Raw genomic sequence first — 21,763 nt, forward strand, 5'->3', positions numbered from 1 at the left:
CCTCTTGGTATTGGTGACATGAAGATGAATATATTCTCAGTTGAAAGTAACTTGGGTCACACAAACAATTGCACAGTAGCGGTGGTTTATATTAATAATGAACGATCTCAGATCCTTGTCACCTGAGCTGCGCGTCTAGCTCGAACCTGTCTGCCTTCGCGGTAACAAGAGAAAGTTGGTTGAAAGGATTTCTGAGGTCTTTTTTATTGCTGTGAGTCTGACCATCATTCCATATTATGACGCTGAATATGTGCTCTTCTGCACTTCAGCATACTGTACCTTATTTAAATGCACATTAGGAAACACTTTTCTGAAGCGCCTTTACCTGCCATGGCACCTTCTCTGGGGGTCTTCCCTCTACGATCGCTCTTCTCTGGAACCACAGGCATCAGGAGGCGATGGGCTAAGGAACGTGTGTTGCCATCAAACTCTGGATTCCTCTGCAGGCGTCTGAAAGGCTGAGCTGGACCTATACAACTGATAGTGTGAAAAAGTTTCCAAGATGAGAGAAAACCACAAATTTCAAAACAGTATACAGTAAAACAACATTGGGGTTTGAAGAAAGTATGTGGAAATATTCACTTATTTTACCTTGCAGTTTTCTCCCGGGAGTACAATATGGTGGGTGGAAAAATGCTATGAGAAATCGGGGGCATTACCTTTCCACATATCCTTATGCAGCTGCTTAAAATTATTTTAAAACTGAAGAATCATAAAGTGCGTATAGCAAAACGTACAGCTTGATGTGTCTTCACAAACTGAATATTCTCGTATAATCATCATATTCTAGATAATCATCAGCACAACCCCAGACCCCAGGCCCCCCTCATGGCCTCTTCCAGTCAGCACCCACCACCTTGGGTAACCACTATCCCTATCCCTGTGCTGTTAATTTTTTATGAGCAAGAGTCCTTCTACAATATAAAATATCAAAAGAAAAATAGCCTCAAAGTAAGGATTCCATTTATTTATCCAAAACCCAAATGATATAACCTATTCTAGAAAACCAAAAGTAAATGTGGGTCACTAACTCCAAGAAGCTCACAAATTAAATAACAGCGCTGGTGAAAACAAATACAGTGCTGCCAGCGCAAGGGAATGCTGGGGGAAGCTGGGGAAGGTTTCACAGAAAGGTAGGGCTTTGGAGAATGAGGAGGAGCTGGCTATCGACTGTTGCAAAATGTACAAAGGCTAGAAAGAAACGTTGTGAGCACAAATGAAGCTGGCTCTTTAAGACACCTGTTTATGGGGAGGCCTGGTTACAGGTTAACCCTAGCTGCTTTGGCTTCTGAAGCCACCAGTCAGAATGACGTCACTGTTATCAGGTTACTCGGATGGAGGGCATTTGCTGGCCATGTAATGAGGAAAAGGAAGTCCCGGGGAACGCACCCCTCCTTGCCCAGGAGGGGAAAGCCATGCAGCGCCCACAGGCTGGGAAGCCTATCGTCAAATTCAACCACTGTCAGAAGGACATCTACAGCTTCAGTGTGCCGCCATGCTGCCCCCTGTGCCGGCAGGACGTGGGCTCCAGGAAGCTGGAGGAAGCACCTGTCAGCATCCCCAATCCGTTTACCGATGGGCATCAAGAAGAGTGTTCATTCCTCCTCAGACCAACTCAAGGGACGTTTCTTAGGTACAGTGTTTTATGTGTTGCATTGGATTGTGCAAAGCTTTCCTTCTCTGTTTTAGTCACTTAAACTTTCTTTTTCTAACGTGCTACATACAGTGTGAGATTTGGTGGATAATCTTTTCAGTGGTCTGGTGTTAAATCCTAAAATGTAGGCCTTTTTGTTTCATAAGAATAGAAGGGTGCATACTTTCCTGGAATGATAAGTGCAAGAATATACGAAGGTCAAACCTGCTTATACAATTTTAAGAGAGAGGAATCGATAGCCTGGAGATTTTTTTTTTACCCATAGATTTTGTGCTAAGAGGCTAACTGGGAAAATGACCCAGCAGCTGATCTCATCAAAATAATACCTTTACTTCGAGTTAGTTTGTAACATTTGTGACAAGCAGGTACCTTGCACAGAGCCTGAAGAATGGCCACGTACAGACTATTTTGCATGGAGGTGCATGAAGTTGAGACTAGAGCTGGTCTGTTTCAATGGTAGATGTCACCTGACTTTAAGAAATATTTCAGAAACGAAAAGAAGGGACGGTGACTTCTTAGAGTCCTGAGTTTACAGGTGGAATCGGAACTGGCCCTGCACAAGCCAGGTTCCAAGAGAACAGTGACGAGTAATGGTGTGAGCTTTGGGAAGTGTGTCATGCACACTGTTGTGGTCTGATGCCCAGACCTTCCTGACTCCTTGAAACATACCCTCCTGAATCCCTCATGCCCTCTAGTGCTGGTTTGGGATAAGAAAATTGGAGTTGACTACTTCCCTGCTCGCTAACTTCCTTAATCAATTTCCTTCCAGTCCCTATGGGGATGAAATGAACCCACGTGTGTACAAGGCATTGGTCAAACACTAGGGGCAGAACAGACTGCACTCCTGACCCTTCCTCGGGGAGGCAGCGGGATGCAGAGGGGACTGTGCAGGCTTGTACGCCAAGAAGCCCCCCATTCCTACCCTGATTCAGACCAGCTCCAGGACCCTCTCCGAGTCTCTGGTTCCTCACCTGTAAAATGAGGACCCGCTGACCTTGCAGAGTTGTGAGGGTCAGCGAAAAGGCCTATAAAGCTGGCCCGGGTGCCAGGCACGACGTTGAACCAACACGCTCCTTCCTGTCCCAATATTTTCATACTCAGCTCAGAACGTGACTGGCAGAACCTTCATTTCTACCTTAACCAGAATCATGAAGCCTGAACTGTTTTATAAGGCCCCTCATTCACGCTAACTTGGAGTTAGTAACTGGTTGGATTCCGAAAGCTTTTGAACAGAGGTTAAAATTCAGAATTCATTTCCTGTAACACTGGTTCATTCAACAGGTCCTCACTGAGCAGCTCTGTGTGGGAAATGCTAGGGATGTCAGAGTGAACAAGCTGCAGCCCTGCTCTCCAGAAATGACACTACACGCGACAGGCTTTCAGGCTAGCCCTGAAAAGCATTCATCTCTTCTGTGATGTGGTGGTGACACTAACAGGCCTGGCCTCTCTCGGCAGCAGCAGAAAGGAGGTGGTGGTGTTGAAATACATCGTGTACTTAGGCATCTATCTTCCTATCCCCCTCAGGAACTCAGGCCAGGATCTGCAGAACCCAAGTAGCCCCCCTGCCCACCAGTCCCTTGAAGGCCAAGTTCCAGACTATTCTTTTCCCTCTCATCCTGTTTCTAAACCCTCAGGATCAACTCCTACAACTCATCTTGAGACAATTTCCTCTGCTTCATAAGAGAACCAGCAGTGACTCAGAGGAATCCCGGAAGCTCTGATCTAACTAGATGAGGATCCCTCAGGGCTGCCACATAGGGCTGTGAAGCTTGTGGACTGCACAAAGGCACCTGGCCAAGGCAGTGGCGGGTACTGAAATTCAGCCTGCATTCCACTCACCCTGGGCAGCACCCTGGGCAGAGCTGCATCTGCAGGAAGAAGGAGCACCTTTTCTTAATCCGCACAGAACTATCATATGGGATAGGGGTGGCCCTGGCCCCGCCCCATCACGTGCTTCTGTAACACTTCTCAATCTATTAACAACTTGTTAAACTAAAACTAAAAAAGTCTTCTCTGGAAGCAGGCAAACCCTGTGAGGCAGGGACCTCATTTCCCGTTGTGTCACTAGCCCTTCACTTCAAATGACAGGCCCGTAGTTGACCTGTTACGTGAATGAGAAATAACTGAAGGAGAGGGAGGAGAGTGAGAGTGAGAGGGAACGCCTGGGATTCAGGCAGGAAACAGAGAGGCTGCACATGCAGGGGGTGATCTTGGGATGGCACACATCCAGGTCCAGCACCGTGACTGGCCACCCAAGACTTACTGTTTTTCCCAGCTTCATTCTCAACCTCTGAACCCACAGGGTCTCAGAAAACTCACAGTGGCTGCAACAAGACGGCCTGGGGGGGTTGCTCTGGAGAGGTGGGGCAGCCATCTGTGTCCTTGGCCACTGTAAACCCCGGGACTGCTTGCTTTAACGAGGAACCAAACGTTCAGAACTGTGGTCTGACAAAGGAGCTTCGTCATTTAAAAATTCCCTGACTTATCTGACACCTCTACATGGTAGCACTCAATAGGCATCTTATTCTTACAACCAGCTTGCCAGGAGGCTTATGCTATTTCCATCTTACAGGTGAGAAAGTCTCGGGGCAAATAAGTGATGGCCTGGGATCATATATAGAGGCTAAATTACCTGGAGTTATACAACTAATGCACAGCCTCGGGGGAAGGATGATTTCAGGAGAGAAGGGCTGTCCAGGAAAAGCGAGTGTGGCCACAGGCTTCAAGACCATATTAGTTTCAAAGGTCCAAGTCCACTGAGGTGCTTTCAGGACCCTCTCACCCACGTTGGCCTGAGGAACAGGCTGCCCTCTCACACTTAAGGAGGAAAGAATCAGGAGCTTCCTCAACAGCTGACAGCCGGGTGGGGCCCCTCTGCTGCAGAGCCAGGCGTCATGCCGACGTTACGCTCCAGCAGGGCTGGCCTTCCAGCACACTCACCTTTAGGGCTGCGGGGGCCAAGAAAAGCCAGAGGGGGTGCAGGGTACTGTTTTCTGCCTCGCATGTGCTCTTGGCCTTTCCACTAACCTGGCCTCTGGCACCGAGGCCGAGTTCTGGCACCGGCCAAGAGGGGAGGCCCTCTGTTCTCCTCCCACTTTAAATACCAATTCTACACGCCTAGTGTGTGCAGATGAGAGGACAAAAACGCTCCTGTTTCTTCTAGGGAGTATGACGGGAGGTCTGATCTTCACGTGGGGATAACCAACACAAACGGTAAGTGCACTTTCATAGCTTAAAAAGTTCCCCCAATACCCGGTTAGAAGAGAGCAGTATTTCTAGAGAAAAAGTATTGTGGCAATATTTCTAACAATACTAAGTATCTGAAAGCTCTTTAATGCTTTCTCAGCCAAGAGCTGAGAAAACATTAAAAACATTGCAAACCTGTACGTTTTTTGTGAGTTTTTAAGAGAGGAAGAAACAGACATCCAGAGAGGTTGGGTTGTCCAAGACCTCACCTTGTGTGAGAAGCAGACCCTATGCTCCCAATGCTGTACGCAGCCCACTGCCACTGGGTCCTCATACTCCGGGGTCTCCAGGGGCCAGGCAGGAACACCAGGGATAAACTGGGGGGACCCAGCACCTGAGTGTGCGGTAGGGCCTGCGAAAGTTTGCTTTAAAAAAGCAGAAAAGCAGCACATTTACATAAAATGGTTCCTCTGGCCAGATGTAGCTTGGAGGGCACAGTCTGCAGGAAAGGGCCTGGGGAGTGCTGCCAGCACGAGGGTGCAGGCCCGGGAATGGTGAGCGAGGCCAGCCACTTGCGGCTGCGCTCGGGCCCCCCAGGTGAAGTCTAATTACAGCCCTCGCTGCTCCCTTAAGGCAGGAGAACTGACACTGTGAACAGAAACCTAGGACTGGGTTTTGAACTCAGTGACTGTCACGAGCAGGCAAACCTGCACCAGTCTTTGTCAGGAGAAACGTACTGCTGATTTAAGGGAATGAGACGGACGCCTCTGTAGACAGAGAACTTCGACAAAAATCTCTGGAGATGATCACCCCAGCACCTATTACTGTCTCGTTTCTCTGGGACAACCTCGGGGGCTGAGAGCAAGGAGGCAGAGGCTCCCTGGAGGAGGGGGTTCGAGAGCTCTCGGACTGCAATCGGGAAGTGCTGTCCGGGCTCCCGTAGTGTGCAGTTACCAGGTGGCTGCTGTCAGGTTCACCGCGGTGCGTTTCCCCTGACGCCGCCATGTGATTTTGGTTTTGGTGGCAGGAGTCGTGTATAATTACACGGTGCACGGTGTCCAGCGAGACGAAGCGGGCTGGGAGCAGAGTGTGAGCATCCCGCTCCTGCAGCCCGGCATGTTCGGACTGATGGACCAGTGGGACAAGTACCTGGAAGACTTCTCCACCACGGGGGCCTGGCTGCCTCACAGGTAGGACAGGGCCCTCACTCACCACCAGGTGCCGTCACAGCTCACAGAAGACGCTAAGCTGCACTGACTTTCATGCTGAGCCTGTACTGAGATAGTAGCGTCTGTAACAGAATTAAGCAGGGGCTGAATTACTTGGGGTTTCTGCAGAGGTGAGCTAGCACATGTTTCCCCAATAGAACCACAGCACTCTAAGAGCTGGAAGGACCGGAACTTAGTACTCTAGTTATTTTACTTATTTGACTCTTTTACACACTCGACATTTAATTATACGTACAGCAAAACCCACAGTATTATGTTCCCTTAAAACAATTTTAAATGAGGTTCAAAATGTAAACCTATCTAAAGCTCCCCCCTTTTTAAGTTTCAGCAATTTTGAAATTAATTTATCGATTCCTTGCCCCCTTATCACTGTAGAAGATATATAGCATACTTGTGGACTTAAATTGTTCTGATGCTTCCCTTGAAATAAGTTTAGACACTGTAGGATATCATAAAACTCAGACATGGAATTCCACTTTGAGAATCTAGAATTTCAGTGAAATTAAGTTCCCCATATTGGGGCCTATATGCAACTTGAGTCACCACTCTGGACATCTCGGTGAGTCCTATCTATACTTAAGCTGCAAGCAGAAATAGCCCCAGATGCCAAGTGTCCCTCAGAATTGCATCTCTGGACACTTTGTCATCAAGGGGGCTAGCACACATGGGGGCCCAGCTTGCAGCGAGATTAAAATTATGAAAGGCTTTGGGCAGCTCAGGGCTAAGCCTTGTCTTCTCGACGTCCTTGCCCCGTAAGGTACGAAGAAGACCACCACAACTGCTACAGCTACGCCCTCAAGTTCATTAACTGCGTCCTGGCCACACAGGGTGAGGAACGGCTGGACCGGGACGAGTTCACGGAGAAGTTCGTGATCCCGAGGACGAGGAAGGCTTCCAAGTACATCATGCTCTACCGCATGATAGAAGAGCACGGCTTCTACGCCATCGAGCCCCCTGGTCCCCAGAGAAGCCCACATCCGGGAAGCGGCTCGTGCTGAGCGCACATCGCGCCTGACAGCAGACAGGAAGGAATGTCTGGGGGTTCCTGCCTGGAACAGCTACTGGGCCTCTACATGTCTTCAACTGTGGTTAATAAAAAAGAGTTATGGCTTCCCTTTACGCATATTTCAGCTTACTGCAGTGTAAGAATTTATGAAATTAATAAAAATTGCCCTGGGTTTTCAAAATTGTAGGCACCACAACTAAAATTCTTTTCACAGTAGTTTGGGGTCCATGTTACAGGGTAAAGTGGCAGCATCTTTTATTCACATAGCAATGAGAACTTTTCCTATAAATTAAGTAGGGAACAAATTCACCTTTCAATGTGAATCCAGAAATTGGGGATTTGTAGGAAGAGACCCTTACGGTTTATGAAGTAATGACTGCCTTCACCTCATTGTTTTTATACAAGAAGCACATGGTAACCTTTTGACAATCAATAATAGTTAAAAAGGGCTTCCGTGGTGGCGCAGTGGTTGAGAGTCCGCCTGCCGATGCACGGGACACGGGTTCGTGCCCCGGTCCGGGAAGATCCCACATGGCGCGGAGCGGCTAGGCCCGTGAGCCATGGCCACTGAGCCTGTGCGTCCGGAGCCTGTGCTCCGCAACGGGAGAGGCCACAACAGTGAGAGGCCCACGTACCGCAAAAAAAAAAAGAAAAAAAAAGAAAAAAGGTCTCAGAATCTGAGCCGGGAACCATGCACTCCTCCTGAGTCAGCCTTTCTGTGTCTACGTGCACAAACAGGATTGGCAATTCCTCAATCAACCTGCTTCCCTGGCCTGAGGTGGGGAGTTGGGGTGTTGGAGTTACCACAGCGAATCACCTCCTCTGCCCACTCTAGGTGCAGAATTCAGAAAGGACACGATGAAAGTCCGTCTTCTTTCTCTAATACCTTCAGGAGGAGGAAGGGGACGACTGAGATGAGTAACCACAAGGATTGTTAACAAGCACATTAGAATTTTTACACCCAAATAATCAGACTTTAAATAGCCAGTGAGCAAAACATTTCAGGATTCCTCTTTGGAAACTGCTTCCAGAACTCTTTGTTTTTGACCAAACGTGATATACTATCCACCTAATCTTATTCCTCAATGTGGGCACCGAATGATGTCTAATTTCCAAAAACCAAACCCATCTTCAAGGTAGCAATAGTTACTTAATAATAAAGACATTCAGAAAACTTGCTACAGATCCTTCAAGCTTGTTTCCAAAGAGGCATTGGTCAGTGCTCCACACTAGCGACTTCAGTGGGAAAAAATGCAGGCAGCTCAACATTTGCATTTGTTAAGTTTTAGGACTGTTCTTTAAGAAATACAAAACTTCCTACCTAGAAAATGAGACCACCTTAAACAACCTGCCTGCTACTCTGTGTGTTCAAGGAATCATAAAGACCTCAGCGGGTAAAGATGAAAGGAGCGTGGGGTTTGGGAGATATTCTGATTTGCCCCATTCTCTTTACGCTCTGTCTTAGGACTCTGCTTCCCTGGTCCAGTTCTTTACCCTATTATTAGTAATCATAACAGCTGCAATTAACACGTATTCATAAAAGACTCCACACCAGAGTAAACACTTCTTACTCTTCCCTTTTAATCTCTGAGACCATCTTGTGAGGTAGGTACTGACATCATGCCCATTTTACAGATGACAAGGGAGACGGACTTGCCCAAAGGCACCCAGTGGCAAAACCAGGGTTCAGACCAGGTTTGACTGCAAAGCCTGTGCAGTTACCTGCAGCACCTAGCAACCCGAAAGCGACCAGTGGCACGTAGGGTGTACGGCAACTGGGTCATCAATTTGCCATCGTTAAAGAAGATAAGCATTCTGCTTTCATCAGCATTCAAATATGAACAGGAGATAAGAAACATGTCATAAAACAATTAAAATAAGAATTGTTGGGACTTCCTTGGTGACACAGTCATTAACAATCTGCCTGCCAATGCAGGGGACATGGGTTCGAGCCCTGGTCCGGGAAGATCCCACATGCCACAGAGCAATGAAGCCCGTACACCACAACTACTGAGCCTGCGCCCTAGAGCCCGCAAGCCACAACTACCGCGCCTGCGTGCCACAACTACTGAAGCCTGCGCGCCTAGAGCCCGTGCTCTGCAACAAGAGAAGCCACGGCAATGAGAAGCCCACGCACCACAATGAAGAGTAGCCCCCGCTCGCCGCAACTAGGGAAAGACCGCGCGCAGTAACGAAGACCCAATGCAGTCAAAAAAAAAAAAAAAAAGAATTGTTAATATTAGAAACACTAATTTCATGCTACTTTCTCTAAGTGCGGCTTGACCTTGATTTTCAAACAAAGCTTTAACAATCCCCACTCCCTATTTTCGGGGCTGCTCTACACCCTGGGGGTGCCTTTGGTAGCGGTCGGCCTCGTATTTCTTCTTTCACTTCAGCAGGCTACAAGTGCCCTGCTCACAAAAGCACAGTACCAGCCTACAGATTTTACCCCAGTAAAGGAAATGGGGCATCAGAATACCACAGACAGGGCTTCCCTGGTGGCGCAGTGGTTGAGAGTCTGCCTGCCGATGCAGGGGACACGGGTTCGGGCCCCGGTCTGGGAAGATCCCACATGCCGTGGAGCGGCTGGGCCCGTGAGCCATGGCCGCTGAGCCTGCACGTCCGGAGCCTGTGCTCCACAAGGGGAGAGGCCACAACAGTGAGAGGCCCGTGTACCGCAAAAAAAAAAAAAAAAAAAAAAAAAAGAATACCACAGACAGATGGGCGACGTGGCTCAGTTCTGCAGAAGTGTGAGCTGAGAATCCTCAGCACTGGCACCAACTCCAACCCCTGATGAAGTCTCAGAGGTCCACCCGGCAGCCCAAGTGCACTCCCTCACGTCAGCGGTGAGCGCAGCCCTGGGCACACATCTGTCTCCGTCAGCGCTCCTGGGATGATGGATGTCTGGGCTCCCGTTCACAGCAAGGCCACAGACCGCCTCAGAGTCACCGATTCGCAAGACTAAACTAACCCACACGACGGCATTTTCCCAAAGCCTCCACAGCGTGCGTGGATTACTCTTATAACCAGGAAAACCCAATAAACAATATTAAAAAAACAAGAAGCCACCCGCAATGGCTGCACCTCGCTCCCTTCGTGCAGGAAGTGCTTACCACGGTACCCCTCCCCCATCCCCAGAGCTGTCTTCACTACTTTACCTCGAACTTTTTCTGTCACCTCCTTCTTCTGCACTGTGTTACCTACCAGGGCATAAAATAGGCTTTTTACTTCCTAGAGGAAATAATTATGTCAATGCTCACACTTCTGGTTCATCTGAAGGGGAAAAAAGCACACCTATAATGTGCCAGATCCTTTCATATACCATCTCATTTAGTCTGCAAAACAAACTCAGGAGCTAGTAATTATGCCCACTTCACAGCTGAGGAAACTGAGGTTCAGAGGGATTAAGCAATGTTCCCAAGGTCACCACTGTTTTCCTAGTGTAGACCTGGACTCTTGGACCCACGTTTTTCTGATTCCACTCTTTCTACTCTATCAGAATGTGCCATCTGAATGTTAGGAAGAAGAATACCTACCTTTGAAATACTGCTTCTGAAAATGGAAAGATTCCAAAAATTTTTAAATGCTAAAAAACTTTCACTTAAAAGAAATGTTAGTGAATTACTTTGAAATAAAAAGTACTGCCTTAGTTTAACAACTTCACAAATTTGCTTTTCCATATCATGTATTCTTAACTGAGGCATCTGTATATTTCACAGAATGGTAAAAAGACTAAAAATTTTCAGCTTATATATAAAAAACCAAAGATTTAAGATAAACTCATGGATTTAAATCTCTATCAATCAATTTTAGAAATGGGCCTTAGTTACAGTCTTAAGGAAGTTAACATTCATGGGATAATTATTTGAGTCTGTAATCAGGTTTTTTTTTCTTTTTTAATAAATTTGTTTCTTTTATTTACTTAGTTTTGGCTGCGTTGGGTCTTCGTTGCTGCGCACGGGCTTTCTCTAGATGCGGCGAGCGAGGGCTACTCTTCGTTGTGGTGTGCGGGCTTCTCATTGTGGTGGCTTCTCTTGCTGCGGAGCACGGGCTCTAGGCGCGTGGGCTTCAGTAACTGTGACGCACAGGCTCAGTAGTTGTGGCTCACAGGCTCTAAGGCGCAGGCTCAGTAGTTGCGGCTCACGGACTTAGCTGCTCCACAGCATGTGGGATCTTCCCGGACCAGGGCTCAAACCTGTGTCCCCTGCATTGGCAGGTGGATTCTTAACCACTGCACCACCAGGGAAGTCCCTGTAATTAGGTTTTTAAAAATTCAATTCGGTTGGAAAAATCATAAACGGGAGGTGGGTGATGGGGAGGAGAGACATTTAATTTCTTTTTAGCCTAAGTACTTTCCCCACAGGGGAACACTAAAAACCACATTCAAGTAAACAACAACGTTTTTTTTTTAATGAAAATGCTTTAATAAAGGTAAAATAATTAAGATAAAATAAAAACTTTAACAATAAGTAACAATGAACTTTCAGATCTGTATACTATGCTCAAAAACGCTGGGAAACCTAACCAGGTCCACCTTGGTAAACCTGCCTAAAACTATGTCCCATTCATGTTGGTTTAATCCCTGCCAAGTGTTACATATAAACTAATTATTTTATAGAATTGAATCTCTTTATGAGGGAATTTTAGAACAGTGAAGGCACAGATATCACCCTTTCCCCTTATAGTTTGGGGCTGAGGTCAGAAAAGGCCAGCCTCTACAACTGAAGGCAGGAGAATCAACCTACGACAATCACCCGTGTAAGCAGCAGCTGTCACAGGCAGTGTGCATTGTGGCTGTAAGGACATGGTGCTTCCTCCTTCCTCCAGATGAACCCTCACAGCTGCAGAGCTGAAGGGTGTTACGGGCCAGGCTCTGTGCTTAAGGCACCTTGTAAGGACCAGCCCACTGCATCCTCCAGTAACCGGCTGGGGGAACACTTATTTTTTTGGCGGTGCCGTGTGGCTTGCAGGACCTCAGTTCCCTGACAAGACGCTGAACCCAGGCCCACGGCAGTGCAAGTGCCAAGTCCTAACCACTGGACTGCCAGGGAACTCCCACTAACATTATATTATTATTTTTACTTTCTTTTATTGAGGTGAGAGTCATAAACAGTATCATCGGTCCATTTTAGAGATAAGAAAATCAACGCTCATAAGGGCAAGTAAATTGTCCAAGGTCACATAACCACGTGAGGCAGGGCTGAGATCTCAATGTTTCCTTTCTAGAAGGCTCATTCCACTACACTGACTTCAATAAAATTCTCTCTGGGGAAACTACGAGCTAAGAACCACACTCTGCACCGAGGTTCCTGACCTTGGATCCACAGAGGGTCCTCATGGAATCTGTGAACCCCTGACACTGTGTGCCAAGTGACGTGGACCAGCACGTTCCTGGTGACAGGGGCCCCGGGCTGTACCCCAACCTTGAGGTGGTGACCACTGCCCAGCGTTGCCAGCACACCCCAGGCCCTGCCTGGAGTGGTGGGCAGCCTTCCCCTCTAACCTCCACTGGATGAGCCCTAGCAGGGCTGTTCTGTTGACTTCACATGATTTTTCTGGGCCGGTGTCACTTCAGCTGTGGTGACCTCACAGAGGTGCCGAGGGCTCTTGGATCAAGTCCCCCGCGTGGACATCCTGGCGGTGGCGTACGGCAGCCACACCTCTGAGCTGCCCTGTTCCTCCTGTGGAGCGTCCCACTCCCTGAACTCAGAGGCTGCCACGGGATAAACAAGAACACAAAGGTATCTGCCCCATCTCAACTCTCACTATCCAAATATTGGCTGTAATGGTTTGCAAAAAACATTAGCCCATATTGGCTATCCAAGTGAAAAATGACAAATACGTAAGAGCCTGCAGCAAAATCACTCAAGTTCGGAGTGTCTTAACCGAACAGAGGCCGCGGCACACGCTGCTGTATTAGCCGACTGCCGGGAACTTATGCTGTTTAGGTGTGTAGTGTGTTATCAGCTCATTTTCCCCACTTTATTAGGTGAAACTGTCTCCTCTGGAAGTGGAGAAGTCCATGAAGAAAGCAGGTGAGTTTCAGAGGCTGAGGAAATTCCCTCTGTTAGGAAAAAAAGCTGGAGCGACAGTATATTGAGAAGGGTGATCATATAAAAGATATAACCTTGGCCAAGTACGTGCGTCCCTTTCCTGTGTATGGTTTTTGCATTGGGTAGGTGACAAAGCACAACTTGTGAAACGCGTGGGTTCCACAAAGTCTCGCAGTCTTCTGGAGCATGGGAGCTATTTTTATCAAGCTAGTGAGATTCGTGTATGCAGGATGCACAGCCAGTCAGCGTGATGCCACTGAGCACATGCTGGTACAGATGGAGAGTTAGAAAAGTGATGGGGAACGAGGATTTGGTGATGGACTTCGGTTTTAAAGCCAGCCTGGAAGGTCTGGGAGATTTATGTAAGCCTGACTGCAGCTGCATGTAAGGCTGCAGCAGCTCCCCCAGTGAACCCCTGAAATTCCTGAAGATGGCTGTACTGCAGAGCAAATTTCTAATCTTGATGAACCTGAGCTTTTTTTTTTTTGAAAACAAAGCGCATGGCCTGCTACACGGTGTTCAAACCATACACATGACGCAGGAGAATCTTTCACACAAGGCTTCTTTGACAGAAGACGATGCTTCTAGGCATCCTTCTAGGGCTTTCTGTTACGGATAATAACTGTGGTCTTTCCGCTTTCACACACCTTTAATGTAGCCTTTTTTTTTTTTTTTTTTTTTTTTTGCGGTAGGCGGGCCTCTCACTGTTGTGGCCTCTCCCCTTGCGGAGCACAGGCTCCGGAGCACAGGCTCAGTGGCCATGGCTCACGGGCCTAGCCGCTCTGCGGCATGTGGGATCTTCCCGGACCGGGGCACGAACCCGTGTCCCCTGCATCGGCAGGCGGACTCTCAACCACTGCGCCACCAGGGAAGCCCTAATGTAGCCTTTATTCCAAGGAGTCACCACAACCTTCAAAGCATATCAGGTGATGATACAGTACCTGGAGAGCTGATAGGGTGACTGAACTTTGACGAAGGATTCATGGCAGAGTTTTTACCATAAAGGCATTCGATGCACTGATTAGGCTTGGAAAGGAGTGTCATCACAAATGATGAATGAAATAGGAAAGAAACGGCTCTTGACATTTTTTGCTGACTTTCAAGGTTTTGATAAAGTGATGATTCAAAGCCAAGTCTTCTGCTGTGTCAGGAGCCTGGAGTAAGCAAGGCGGACGGTAAAAACGCTGACCAACTACTCTCATCACTGATGAAGAGCAAGAAGGCTGCCACAGGCTCTTTCAAACTGAGGGGCTTTACTGGTCTGCAACAGGGAAGGAAGAGGAGCTCCACTACCTGGACGCCAAATCTTCAAGACGCAGATCACGCCGACGTAACGGTCTGGCTGCCAGAGCAGTATCGTGAGGAGAAGAGAAGCAACCCCTTGAACACTCAACCTCAAGCAGAAACTTCCGGCATCAGGAGCTCTAAGCCCAAGGTCAAGGGAATGCAAACAGAGGCCCATTTTGGTTTTTTTCATCTCACAGCTTCCCAAGATGGTTCTTAGCCGTCCGCTTCTGGGGTACTTGGCGTCAAGGAGAAGGCTGCCCGCCGGTGACGTGAATCTGGGCGCTGGGTGGATCTCAGACATTGGTCACCGTCCCCTCCACCCATCCCCCCGCACCCCCGCTGCCCCTCAGGCAACTCTTCATTGTCATCTAAACAATTTAAAAAGGGCTTCGTTTACTGTTTTACCAAATATTAATTGCATTCACTATATATCTCCATTCATTTTTTCACCACATATTTTTATTTTATAACGAGTTCAGTGAAGCAAGATACAATTCTTATCTAACCCTGTACAATATTGTTGTGTACTCTACACAACGTGCCCACCAATGAGTTCACTGAGAATTAAATAATGAGGTAACTTGTTTTAAAATGCTTCCTATGATACAGAAATCCTTGGTAGACAGTAAATGGAATTTCCCATGTTTGTGAGATTGGCTGAAGTTCCTGGATAGCTGGAGACCTGTGGACAGAGACCCCTCTTCGAGGACAGACTGGACGTGGGTAATGAGAGAGGCAGGTGCACAGTGGTGCCCTGAAAACTGCAGAGCCGCCTGGAGAGAAACTACCATCTCAGGTAAAATCAGAGAGTAACAGAAGTGGCCTGTTGCTGGGAGAGTCCTCTTGGGACTGGCCTAGTCCAGCCCCCTCGCAGAAAGGACGAGGCCCCGAGGCGAGAGGCCCGGGGGCAGTGAGTGACCGATCCAAGGACAGAAGCTGCAGTCCCCGCACGGGGCTCTTCTTCCCTGCGTAATTTTAACTTTTAACACACTAACACTTTCCGGTGCTGGGAGTGCCACGCCCTTTAAAACTTTTACGTTAATGGACAATTACAACAAAAGGACTCTTTACCTCGCCCTGAGCTTGGCTTATACAGGAGACTCAGTAATATTTGCTGGTGAAATCAGAAACCTGAGGCTGAGTTGTTAAAGTTCGTCTTGATCGCTCCTCTCCCGTGAAGAAACCCAACGGCTTAGAATCACCTCCTGTAACCAATCCAAATACAAAGGCGACTGAATTTCAAAAACAGAAATGAACGAACACGAACACGCTAGGCATCCAGCATCGCAGAGACATTTTGTCGAGGGCTGTATGTCCAAGGATGATACCTGCTCCCCATTCCTTGTAACTAAACATTTGGAGAAATGTGAATGTAGCAAACCTTATGTGGAAACATCTACAGCATCTACAGTAATCACCCCAAGATTTTAAGAGCTACCCTTGCTGTGGTTTCCTACCAGCACATTTCAGGAACAGGAGCGCTGGTGCGAACCCACTGTTCAACACAGAACCAGGTCTGTGCCGGTGCTGGTGCCGGTGTGTCTGGGGCAGCACGGGGAAGGGAGACGTGGGTCTCGACTGGCATTTTATGAAGAGCTGAGCCAGTGGGTGTGAGCAGGATAAACAGGGGGACTAGGCGCTTGGGCCCTGGGGACCGACGGCTGGCCTGCTGCAGGATGGGCAACTGGGTGGCGGATCGGCAGTGCCGGCAGAGAAAACCCCACCAGGAAGATGCGGGAGCCTCAGCCCAACACAGGCCCCCAGCAGCCAGACAAGACGTTCAAGGAGGCGGCGAGCCAACAGCGACCCATGTCGTTTCAGGGGCCGAGACCCGGGAGAGGTCTGGGCTGCTCCCAGCAGGCTGTGAGGGCAGTTTCAGCTGAGTGCCAGGGGCGGAAACCAGAGGACGTCACAGGACAAGGGGCCACAGGGTTAAGGGGGAGAGAGGCTGGGTTCAGAGGGGAAGGACCTGAGGGGGCTCTCGTGGCCGAGGCGAGATGCTTTTCCTGTCCTGTCTCGGGACCACAGGTTCCAAGGGACGCAATACGCTGGGCAGAGCCTTTGTGACGACATGAATTTGTCTCCGAGTTCACCTACCTGAACTTTAATTTGCTTCATACATTCTGGTGACTCCATTTCTTTGTCAGTCATGGCGGAGGGTTTAATCAAATAGCACAGCATAAATTCCTATTGAGACATGAAAAACAAACTCCGTATCCCACAAAACAAATCCAAATCTGGGCAGGAAGCGCGGCCATCTCCACCCCCTCTCAGTGTGTGCTACTCGAAGCTCACAAAGCATGTCCGTTTCCTCCCGGGAACGTAACCAGGCCCCACTCTAGACCAAAGACCTGCCGTTCAGTCATCGTTGACATGGCAGGAGAATGCAAACAGAGCACATATGCTGATTATAAACACAGCATTTAAAATATTCAATACTGGAAACAGTTTAGACCCCTATTTCTCTAGGACAAAGTTACTTTCACAGGATAAAGCCTAAGCAACGTAGCCTGCAGCCAGGCAGCTGCCATCTGGTCCCTGCTGGCCCTTCCGGCCTCAACGCCCTGCACGCCTCCAGCAGCTGTGGGAAGGAGAACTCGGAGAATTACTGAGTAACAGAGAACACACACAACTTTCATTCTTTGTAGTGCTGGTATGAGACGAAATGTCCCTCCTAACTTGATGGCAGTAGGATACAAGAGAACACAAGCGGGGCAGTCACATGGCTCTGGGTTTGAATCCCAGTTCTGCTGATGAGCTGTGTGTTCTCGGATCGGTCACCCAACATCTCTGACTCTGATTCCTCACCCTTCGGATGAGGATGATAACAGGGTAGTGAGAAAAGACATAAGGTGTTTAGCGATAAATATTAATTCCCTTCCTCTCTCTCTCTGAGAGACCTGCTACCTATGAAAACAAACATGTCAATGTTTATTGAGTCGTCTGTGAATAGGTGGGAGTGGATTCTGAGCACGTGCTGGTTGGGCTTGCCCCTAGGGAGGAAGGCAATGCCCACTGACACCCATCACCATGGGAAACCTCGGAGCTCCATCCCTGGAGCTGTGCACCAGCTGGTGGGGGGAGAAACGGAGAGGAGGACCAGCTTCCAGAGCTTCGTTCACATAAATGCTCTGCGGTTCCTACACATGACTTTTATGCTTCTACCACAATTAAGACGAAAAATCCAACCATTTAAATGACACATGAACCCCAAAGCTGATGCGGTGTTACCTTGGAGACACTGACTGAAACTCTGCTCAAGGCAGCCAGGGACCGCCAGCTGAGAGGTCTGCGAGGAGAGCCCTCAAAACGGTCATCCACCAGCTCGATGATGACAGAGTAACTGGAAAACAAGGCAAGGGTGTTTTAAAAATAAAAAACATGAAGTCAACCCATTTAAAAAGAACAGTGCTTGGGACTTCCCTGGTGGTCCGGTGGTTAAGAATCCACCTTCCAGCGCAGGGGACGTGGGTTCGATCCCTGGTCAGGGAACTAAGATCCCACATGCCGCGGGGCAAATAAGACCGCGTGCCGCAACTACTGACCATGCAGGCCACAACTGGAGAGGCTGTGTGCCACAACTACAGAGCCCACGTGCTCTGGAGCCCAAGCACCACAACTAGAGAGAAGCCCAAGCCCCGCAACAAGGAGCCCACGCATCGCAGCGGAGGATCCCGTGTGCCGCAACTAAGACTCAATGCAGTCAAAAATAAAATAAATAAATATGAAAATAAAATAAAAAGAACAATGTTTGTCCTACCAAGAACGAAAATATAGAAAATAAAACACAAAGCATCTGATCCTGAATTCCCCTAGACTACTACTGGGAAAAGTATTAATGAAAAATTCACACTTTACATTACAAACTATAAGCCTGATTCAGCACTTACAGGAAAGGAACAGAAATATTTCTCCCAACATGAAAGCCGTGAATTCACTCAACTGTTTAGATAATAATACTCACTGATATGAAGATGAATAATTAATGTAGAGTAGTAACTACATAGATTAACTCAATGTTTAATGCTAAAACATAAATCATCCTGACCTATTTATTATTTTATACATAGTGTAACAACTTTAACTTATAAGGGACAGACATATAGTATCTATTCCTATTAAGCCAGGAGGAATTTGACTCTAATTATTTGTGTGCCTCTGAAAATTAAACTGGGGCTCAGAAATTTCCTCCTGTCACTTTAAGCCATTAACTTATTTACAAATCACCCCAATAAATCATGAGCTTGGGATGAACACACACACACTAATATGTACAAGAGAGATAACCAACAAGGACCCACTGCATAGCACAGGGAACTCCACTCAATTATTGTGATAACCAAAATGAGAAAAGAAACCAGAAAATAATGAATATATGTGTATGTGTAACTGAATCACTTCGCTGTACAGCAGAAACTAACACAACACTGTAAATCAACTATACTCCAATAAAAAAAAAAAAATCACTCCAAACCTTGCGTGGTAAAACGGAGGGCCTTTTCGATACAACACTGCAAAGAAAAAGAAAGAAAACATATAACCACTCGAAATCAAAGTCTCATTTTATACTTATAAAGTATTTTCTTCTCCAAAGGCACAAACACCCGGTGCTCTGTATGTGGGTAACCTGTAATACACCCTGTGGTCTATTTTTAAAACCCAAACTGTTTTTTCCCCTGGAACAAAAATTAGCAAAGCAAATCTGTTGCCAAGACCCTAATACCCTGGTCCCACCTGCACCCCACAAACGAATTCCAAATCCAAGTATGAGCAATTTTTGTCCTGTCTCTTGTCTTACACTCTCCAGAGAGAGAGTCTGAAATCATGTCAAGCGTCTCAAGTTGGTAAAATGAGGACCAACATTTAGTCATTCATTTCAAATCTTTTGAATCGTTATTCAGGGTCTGAGCTCCTCTGGCCGGTACAGGATAGGTGTTGGTGCTAAAGATGAATGAGACTGATGCCTACTTTTAGGAAATTCAAAGTCAAGTGGGGAAGAAGTCACATAAGCACACACGCCACTCGGAGACCCGCCTGCCCACCTCATTCAGTCTGTGGAGGTCAGAGTGGCTGGCCGGGGTCTGACGTGGACCGTGGAAGTGCAGGAGCGCCCTCGGGGGCGCACAGCCTGTGGCAGGGTGCGGAGATCTGCCCACCAGATCTGTTTGCTCTCTCTCCAGGCACGTGAGAGACACCGTATCAGCCTCCCAAGCAGCAAGGAGTGGCTGTGTGTCACGGGGCACTTCCAGATTGGCCCAGAAAACCCTCCCAGGCACCGAGCCTGTGCTTGTTCCTTTGTGAGGCCGAGTGAAGCTCGTAGGACCACAAGAAGAAGCCAGGCCCCCGAAGTCCCTGTGGGAGTTGGCCTACCCACCACTCAGACACTGGCTTTGGATTTCACATGAACAGAATTAACTTCTAGTGTTAATTAAGCCCATGAAATCTGGAGTTTATATGTAACTACAGCTGCAGGAATTACCTTAACTAACAAACAATTATATCCGTGAGCTTGTTCAAAAACCAAGGCAGAAAAGCTTTGTTTCCTTTGAGGAACGGGCGGCACTTTTCCTTTTGGGCATAAACCCGGTATTTAATCACGCTTCCCTTTAGCTCACGCACCACGAGGTCAGAACCAGTTTAGGACCCAATGGATGATACAGTAACCCTTCACATATATTTTCCATGGTCACCTTTCCTTCTTATGAACATATTTCCTATTTAAATTGTATTTAAAGTATTTGGCAAGTCAGCTCAAATTCACTGTGTGAGGGCCCACATTTAAGTAAATATCTAAACACTGTGTAAGGGCCCACATTTAAGTAAATATCTAAACACCCATTTCTCAATTTCTGGGGATGTGGTGCAGTGGGCGGACACCCTGTACGGGGATGAGACTGAATTCGGGGTTCTGTTTTGGCCTGATCTCTGCCACTCCTAACTGTGTAGCTTTAAACACATTATTAACTTCCCTGCGCCTCGGTCTCCAAAATCATAAAATGAAGACATGAGGGGAAATTAAAATCTTCTCTAGCCCTCATATGCTATTATCTATGATCAGTTACACATCCTTCACCTAAGATGCATCTGGAAAGTGACACAGCTTGAAAGCAGCTCCGATCCCCAATTCGGGCCATTCAGATGCCTGACTACGATGGAGGTGCAGCTTAGGGGTTAAAAGCACCAACATGGTGTCAGTCAGACCCCAATTCAAGGCTCAGCAGTGCCAAGACCATATGATGACACTTGTGTTTCAATCTCCTTATGGAAAATGGGGGTAATAATGCAGGTGGAGGTGCTCGAAGAGTTACCCATGATAATAGAGATTATGATGGTAACAGTGTATTCAGAGGGAAAAATGAAACAGTTTTACAAAAATGCCTCCCAAGTAGAAAGATGAAAGCTTCAGAAGTCTAAGAAATAGTGGGTATTTAAAAATAAAGTCTGGGGGCTTCCCTGGTGGCGCAGTGGTTGAGAGTCCACCTGCCGATGCAGGGGACACGGGTTCGTGCCCCAGTCCAGGAAGATCCCACATGCCGCAGAGCGGCTGGGTCCGTGAGCCATGGCTGCTGAGCCTGCGCGTCCGGAGCCTGTGCTCCGCAACGGGAGAGACCACAACAGTGAGAGACCCGAGGACCGCAAAAAATAAAAATAAAAAAAAAAATAAATAAAGTCTGAAGGAAGAGGGAGAAGAGAGGAAACATGCTGTCTTACACTAACACCAGACGTGACGTGCGGAAGGAATGCTTGAGTCACAACACAGTGATCAGGGCAATAATCAATTTGGGCAACCACTATAACTACTAGGGAACCAGATATTCAGTGTCACCCCACAAATGACTTGTGAACTACAAAAGGAAAAGTGCAGACACCCGACAATGGCTGCCCTAGCAAATGAACGGCATCACCAGCAGTAGGACAACCTGACATCAGGCGCCCCTGGACGTGGCCCAGTGACGACACACGTCACCTGTGCTTGCAAAAAAACGGCAAGCCCGAATCTAACCACGAGGAAGTGATCAGACACACCTAGACTGTGGGACACCCTACAGGACTCTTCAAAAAAAGTCAACGTCACAGAAAACAAACAGGTGAGGGACTCTTTTAGATTAAAAAAGACTGAAGAGACTGCAGTGGTTGAATGGTGGCCCCCAGAAGATATGTCCACGCCCCAATTCCTGGGACCTGTGAATGTGACCTTATTTGGAAAAAGGATCTTTGCAGAGATTGGAGGGACGCAGCCACAGCCAAGGAACAGCTGGCGCCACCAGCAGCTGGAAGAGGGAAGGAACGGAGGGAGCACGGCCCCGCCAACGCCGTGGCTTCAGACTTCCGGCCTCTGGAACTTCTG

The 21,763-nt window shown here is 47.8% G+C and overlaps 2 protein-coding genes across 2 annotated transcripts in view; one reads left to right on the top strand and one right to left on the bottom strand.

Annotated features, from left to right (window-relative positions):
- Positions 1-1,415: 1,415 nt before the first annotated feature.
- Positions 1,416-7,067, top strand: MKRN2OS (MKRN2 opposite strand; the record flags this gene model as incomplete). The annotated part of the gene is made up of 4 exons (XM_079713888.1): positions 1,416-1,633; positions 4,818-4,867; positions 5,868-6,030; positions 6,827-7,067. The coding sequence occupies 4 exons, from the start codon at positions 1,416-1,418 to the stop codon at positions 7,065-7,067; spliced, it is 672 nt and encodes a 223-aa protein (XP_079570014.1).
- An 8,493-nt stretch (positions 7,068-15,560) lies between these two features.
- The window catches only part of TSEN2 (tRNA splicing endonuclease subunit 2), a gene marked incomplete at both ends in the record, with an annotated part of 33,327 nt that continues 27,124 nt past the window's right edge, over positions 15,561-21,763 (bottom strand). The window contains 4 exons of the mRNA XM_079712112.1: positions 15,561-15,620; positions 16,513-16,602; positions 17,647-17,758; positions 18,890-18,926. Coding sequence (XP_079568238.1) covers positions 15,561-15,620; positions 16,513-16,602; positions 17,647-17,758; positions 18,890-18,926 — 299 coding nt within the window. The remainder of the gene's footprint in view (positions 15,621-16,512; positions 16,603-17,646; positions 17,759-18,889; positions 18,927-21,763) is intronic.

This window comes from Hyperoodon ampullatus (assembly GCF_949752795.1).
Source record: "Hyperoodon ampullatus genome assembly, chromosome: 10".
In the NCBI taxonomy this organism is placed as follows: domain Eukaryota; kingdom Metazoa; phylum Chordata; class Mammalia; order Artiodactyla; family Ziphiidae; genus Hyperoodon; species Hyperoodon ampullatus.